The 6588-nt window shown below is 35.6% G+C and overlaps 1 protein-coding gene across 1 annotated transcript; it reads left to right on the top strand.

Annotated features, from left to right (window-relative positions):
• The first annotated feature begins 1790 nt into the window (after nt 1–1790).
• LOC139840158 (glutamyl-tRNA(Gln) amidotransferase subunit A, chloroplastic/mitochondrial) lies at nt 1791–6358 on the top strand. Its single transcript, XM_071830382.1, has 10 exons — nt 1791–2356; nt 3351–3662; nt 4484–4663; nt 4768–4862; nt 5073–5148; nt 5272–5349; nt 5456–5549; nt 5645–5694; nt 5780–5893; nt 6010–6358. The coding sequence occupies exons 1-10, from the start codon at nt 1862–1864 to the stop codon at nt 6100–6102; spliced, it is 1587 nt and encodes a 528-aa protein (XP_071686483.1). The 5' UTR covers nt 1791–1861; the 3' UTR covers nt 6103–6358.
• The last annotated feature ends 230 nt before the right edge of the window (nt 6359–6588 follow it).

Genomic DNA, 6588 nt, shown 5'->3' with positions numbered 1-6588 from the left:
CACTTGAAAGCATGTTTATTCTCAGGTATTAAAGAAATCTTCCACTGTGCATTTGCTCATTTTAGAGATATTACTTGGAGTCATTCATGACATATTTCAAAAGACGTTGCATTCGAGTCGTCGAATTCATCAAGAATATTATTAAGTTATTTTAGTTGGATATATTATGAAATGGTATGCATGCCGTCAACTTTCGATGTAAAGAAAGCTTGTCTTTTAAAAACGAATGCAATGTTTGTAAAATGTATCATATAGAGGTCAAATACCTCGCGATGTAATCATATGTTATTGTATTCGTCCTTATGGATTAGGACGGGTAGACTCATATACTTAGTAACGGGATCAGAGAGTGCAAAGTGCACGCCGTAAGGATTGACTAGACACTGTCGCAATATAGTGGGGGTCAAGGGGGCCGCACCACAGGGTCCAAGGGGCAGCGCCCCTGGCGGGGTCTAAAGTGCCCCGAAACTTCAACCGAAAAGGTGACTCCCAACCGATTTTCTCGCCAAATGTCATGATTGTTAATTAACAGTTATTCCCGCCAAAATGAAGGGTTGTATCCATTCGTTTTACCAGCCAAATATAACAGGCTATCATTTCGGATTTTGTCACTTGCTTTTTATTACAACACATACAGAAAACATAACATTCTCACTAATACTATAATTCGAATTGTTCCTGGCTGCAATCGAATTGATTTCTTGTCTTATCCCACTCAAGAAACAATCAAGTACTGGATACTGCAACCCAAGTAAACCGGCTAAAATAGTCGGCACAATTGGCAAAAGGAACGATTAGTAGTATATCATCAACACTAGGATGGTCGACGGTCAATTTGAACATGTTTTCATTAGTAGTATATCGTCAACACTAGGATGATCGGCGGTCAATTTGAACATGTTTTCCTCACAGTGGCGATTCTAGGATCGAAATTCAATGGGGTTCTCGGAATTTTTTTCAGTGCTAATTATATTTAAATGCTATTTTAGTTGTTGTTTACCTTGGGTCCGAGTAGTTGGATTTAGTGGTGTTCTATATAATTTAAAAGAAAAACTATAAATTCGAAAAATATATGTGGTACTACAGTTAAAATTTGGTGGTGTCATATAAAAATTTTAAATTTTCGAACCAGTGGTGTCCCGTGATCCCACGGACTACAATGTAGAGTCGCCACTGTTTCCTCATATGGACAACGACAATGAAACCGAATTTTTCCCATTTATACACAAAGGTAGCAATGACATCACTAAATTTAAGGATAAAATCTCATATGCGTTTAGGACTTATAGAATTTTTTTTAAAGGTAAATGGCGAATAAAATACCTTTCAAACATAATTCGTATTCTAAAAAAAGTTTCGGACCTTTTTAGAATTTTGATCAGAGTTTGGGCACTGGCTAGTCACTAAAACAACAAACAAAAAATCGAACAGAGTAACCAATCAATATCACTCCATGTTTAAGCGTATTATAAAGAGATTGGTTACTTAAAAGAATCAATCTAAGTTTGAACCCGTGCAATTTATAGGTCTCCCTCAAAAGAACCAATACAATACGGAGTGATTAATTAGGACGATAAGAGCGAACTCTTCCAATTTCAATCATTGTCATTTGTATGTTCCACCGGATCTTTACGATCTTTATATATATATATATATATATTAATATTAATATTTTCGCCGGAAAAAAAAAAAAAAAAAAAAAAAAAACCAATACAATACAGTATGTAGCCACTGCCCAAATAACCGATAACATAAATGCGGAGTGATTAATTAGTACGGTGTATCAGAGGTGTGTTTCTGTTCCTCTTATAAAAAAAAAAAAAAAATTAAAAAATTAAAAGAAAAAAAGAAGAAAAAAGAAATGCTATCTTCAATCCAAAACCCTCGCATCCTTCTCCGTCACTGCCGTCATTCAAAACCCCACAACCACCACCGACCTAAATCATTCCACGTCACCTCCCAAATACAAACAATCCAAAAATCAATCCTTTCCCGCGAAAAAACAACCCGCCAATACGCTGAAGAATTCTTGACCCGAATCCGACTCACCGACCCACATCTCAAAAGCTTCCTTCACGTTTCAGAAACCGTATTAAACGAAGCTGATGAAATTGACCGTAAGATTGACCGGAATGAAAATGTGGGCCCACTTGCCGGAGTCTTTGTTGCTGTTAAAGACAACATTTGTACAGCTGACATGCCGTCAACTGCTGGATCGAGATTGTTGGAGAATTATCGGCCGCCGTACGATGCGACGGCGGTTAGGAAGGTGAAAGAATGCGGCGGAATTGTTGTTGGGAAAACTAATTTGGATGAATTTGGTATGGGGAGTACTACTGAAGGTTCAGCTTATCAGGTTAGGGTTTATTAGGATTGCCTAATTTTTGTAAAGGTTTATGCTTTTTTTGTTTTTTATACACTTTGCAATTCGTGTGGGCAATGTGATGTGTGTTATTTAAAACGATTGACTGAATAATGAATGAACACATTTCAGAAAAAAACTAATGTATAAGATTTATAAAAGCTCGAAATAAAGAACCAAAGATGATATTGCGTAGTAATAGGACTGGATGTTCGAATTTGTTACCAAAGAAGTAATTTTGTAACAAAGTGCTGCAGCAAATTGAACCACATGTTATTGTGTATTTTTAGACTTATATTACCATTTTATGATATTTACCACTATGAAATAGAGGTTTCAGTTAGGGCATTGGTCAATTTCAGTTATGTTTTATGGATAACGTGTCGAAAGGATGTAAAAAGTCCAACTTGTTAGATTGTTTACATAAAAGTATTGAAGGAATGATTAGACGAACAGTTGGGTGCAGCGATAACGAATGAGCGGCCAACTGTGTGTATTGTGAAAAGTTTAACGGGTACACAAATGTACTTTATTCTTTACGTTTCATTTGAGGCACATAACTTATATGATGTTAACTGCACGGCTGCACCTATGTTAATTCCAAAATCTCTACATTACAGTTTTAGAGTAGAGTTACATTATAGGAGTATGTAATTAAGCATTAAGCAAATTGTATATATAGAGAATGTTAAAATGGTAGACAAAATGTTTTCCGCTCAACCTATCTTGATAATAATTACTGACGTGCCCGAAGCGCCTGTTCTTTGTAATCTGTACAAACCTAGTAACTAAACTTATTTTTGTTAAATTTAGATTTTGAATAAAGTATTATATTCACTTGTTATTATTATGTCATACTTATATGGGGATGGGACCTGACAGTTTTTGACCCACGGTTGTAGATTTACCAGTTTATAATCTTTATGTATATTTTGACTATCTTGCTTACAAAATATGGTTCGGTGAATGCATTTTTGGTACTCAATAGGTTACTGCAAATCCATGGGATCTTGAATGTGTACCAGGTGGTTCATCGGGTGGCTCAGCGGCGGCTGTTTCCGCCAGGCAGTGTGTGGTGTCATTAGGAAGCGATACTGGTGGAAGTGTGAGACAACCGGCTTCGTTTTGTGGTGTTGTAGGACTAAAGCCGACGTATGGTCGTGTTTCACGGTACGGGCTGGTGGCGTATGCATCATCATTAGACGTTATTGGTTGTTTTGGCTCATCAGTTGCTGATGCTGGAATTCTCCTACAAACAATTTGTGGTCATGATAAACTTGATGCCACTAGTAGCAAGCGGGTATTAATCGTTTGCTATTTGTTTTATATTTATTTTTGGAAAAAATTACACGAGGCGTCCTTGTGGTTGTGGTTTACCCCAGATTTCATGTGGGGTCCCTTAATGTTTTTTTGGCGCGCGGGGTCCTTGTACTTTACACTCGTTTCGCTAGGGTACCTGTGAGTAACGTGTGGGGTCTCCGTACTTTACACTTGTTAAGTTGTTTCCGTAAACCACAGGGACCCCACGCGAAATGAGTGTAAAGTATGGGGACATTGCACGTCAAAAAAAGTTTAGGGACCCTGCATGAAATCTGGGGTAAACTACAGGTACACCTCATGTAATTTTTCTTTATTTGGGTGAAAACTTAGATGCTGTGTTGAATGGGTTTCAAAGTATATCCAATTAGGTGAATTGGTATAGAATATAGATAGGTAATTAGATTTTACCAGTTCTGTTGCAACTGGTTTTAAACTGATTATCGTACAAGAACCATTTTATTATTACCGAAAACCGTTGTTTGCAACTTCAGATTGAATATTAGATTCAAAACACAATTCCAAGCGCCATCTTCTTGTATGGAACCATTAGCAATTTGTTCTTGCATTGTTTAGTATAAATTGCTGCTTAGCTCAAAAAACTTGTATTGAATCTAAGTGCAGGGCATCCAACTGTAACCTTTTCTGTCGAGATTAAAAAAAAAAAAAAATTGTCCTAGAGACATAGAAGTTTGCATTTTAATCCAATAACTAACTGATGATTTGCAGTTTGATGAGGGTCATTAGTATTTTAATTAATGCAGAAATATGACATCCTAACAATGTTTAATATCTGTGTTGCAGGAGGTTAATAACTTCACACCACAGTTTATTGCCAAAGATTATTTTAATTCACAACCTTTAAAAGGACTACGGGTTGGTGTAATTCGTGAAACTCTTGGGGATGGTGTTGATAAGGAGGTTGTTTCATCGATTCGTGGTGCTATTTCTCATCTCGAAGAGTTAGGATCTACTGTCACAGAGGTTGTCATTCTATTTTCATAGTAATATTTTATCTTTATATTTATAAAGCTGTCACACATAAAAGTATAATCTGTAACATTTCTTTGATTGATAATCGGTTACAGGTTTCATTGCCATCATTCTCACTCGGATTACCAGCTTACTATGTTCTTGCTTCATCAGAATCTTCTTCAAACTTGTCACGATATGATGGTATTAGGTGATGTTCACTATCCACATTTCAAAGTTGGAATAGTAGAAACAAATTTGTGAATGAGTTTTGTTTTATATTTTTGCACATGCTAGCCATTATTAGTTTGTAAAATTCATAATTGAAAATTAGCATTGCCTTGCTATAACTTACATTTAAATTTAAATACCAGGGCTTACACCTATTTAATAAAATACTTGTTTCTTCATTCAAATGCAGGTATGGTAACCAAATTGATTCTGATGAGTTGAGTTCCCTTTATGGGGGTTCTCGTGCTAACGGTTTTGGTCCAGAGGTGTGAACACAACTGAAGATTTTAGCATGTATTGCAGCTTATAAGCTTGCTTATAAGTTTTACCAGAGCATAGTTGTGTTGGTTGCTTAAAGAAAAATGAAATTTTAAATAATATTTTTGCAGGTAAAAAGAAGAATTTTGATGGGTACATATGCCCTTTCAGCTGGTTATTACGATGCTTATTACAAGCGAGCACAACAGGTACCTCCCTTAATTTTTTTTACTTTATAAATTACACATACCTTTCCAATATGTATTCATGGTGCTTTCTAATTACTATGTTGATTATGATTATGTGATGGTTTAGGTGAGGACAGTAGTCCAAAAGAGCTTCAAGACAGCACTTGACGAACATGATATTCTCATTTCACCTGCAGCTCCATCTGCGGCTTATAAAATTGGTAATTTTTTTATAGTTTAATTTTTAATCTTTCTTAATGTCAGAGTAATATTTTATAACGACTACTTAATCTTTTTATCAACTGAATATTTACAGGTGAAAAGAAGAACGATCCGCTAGCAATGTATGCCGGGGATATCATGACCGTAAGTTCTTATAAGTTTAGTTTATTAACTTCAATTCTTTTTCTTTATGAACATAAAGTATAATTTTTTTGAATATAATTTGCAGGTGAATGTGAACTTAGCTGGATTGCCAGCATTGGTTTTGCCATGTGGGTTTGTTCAAAATGGAACATCCAAACTTCCTGTTGGCTTTCAAATAATTGGTGCCGCATTCGATGAGGTGGAACTGTTATCTTGATACTACTATGTTTTCCGTACTCACATGTGCTTTACCGTTAAATCCAGATATTGATATTTATATTGGATTTAACATGATTATTTTTATGTTAACTGCAGGAAAAATTACTTAGAGTGGGGCATATATTTGAGCAAACGCTTCAAGGTTGCAGCTTTATCCCACCGCTAATAGCAGATGAATTCAAATGCTAGCATTAGTGGATCATTCACGTCATCATTGTTGAAGAATTTTGGGTGAGTTAATGGCAGCTGTAACAAATACCTTAGTTATTTTTGATTGCATCGAATAGGTTTAGACATAAGGAGATGCTCAAAGATGCCGAAAACTTCATGGCTCTTTAAATGTAGATTATTTGGTATGTATTCATTCAAAAATCGATTGAATTAGGAAAAATCTCTGCTCTGATATACCTTCTGTCCCAATTTTGTCAGTACAAGAGCCAAAGTATCAAGCTTATTTTTTAATTTTTTTTTTTTTTTTTAGTTCTAACAGAATTAAACTGACTTTCCCCCTAACAAAACGACCTTTAGTACCTAACGACACATTTTCTGTAGCTACATGTCCCCGTGACTTGCACGTGCGTACGTTACTATTACTTTTACTGATAGACCCAATCCCTTTCCCAAAATACCCTACTATCCTGCATGTTTTTAGCCTATCCATAATAATCAGTCTAT

This window comes from Rutidosis leptorrhynchoides, chromosome 4, assembly GCF_046630445.1.
Source record: "Rutidosis leptorrhynchoides isolate AG116_Rl617_1_P2 chromosome 4, CSIRO_AGI_Rlap_v1, whole genome shotgun sequence".
NCBI classification, from domain to species: Eukaryota; Viridiplantae; Streptophyta; class Magnoliopsida; order Asterales; family Asteraceae; genus Rutidosis; species Rutidosis leptorrhynchoides.
Note: the sequence above shows the minus strand (reverse complement) of the source record. Positions and strands in the feature narration are given on the sequence as shown.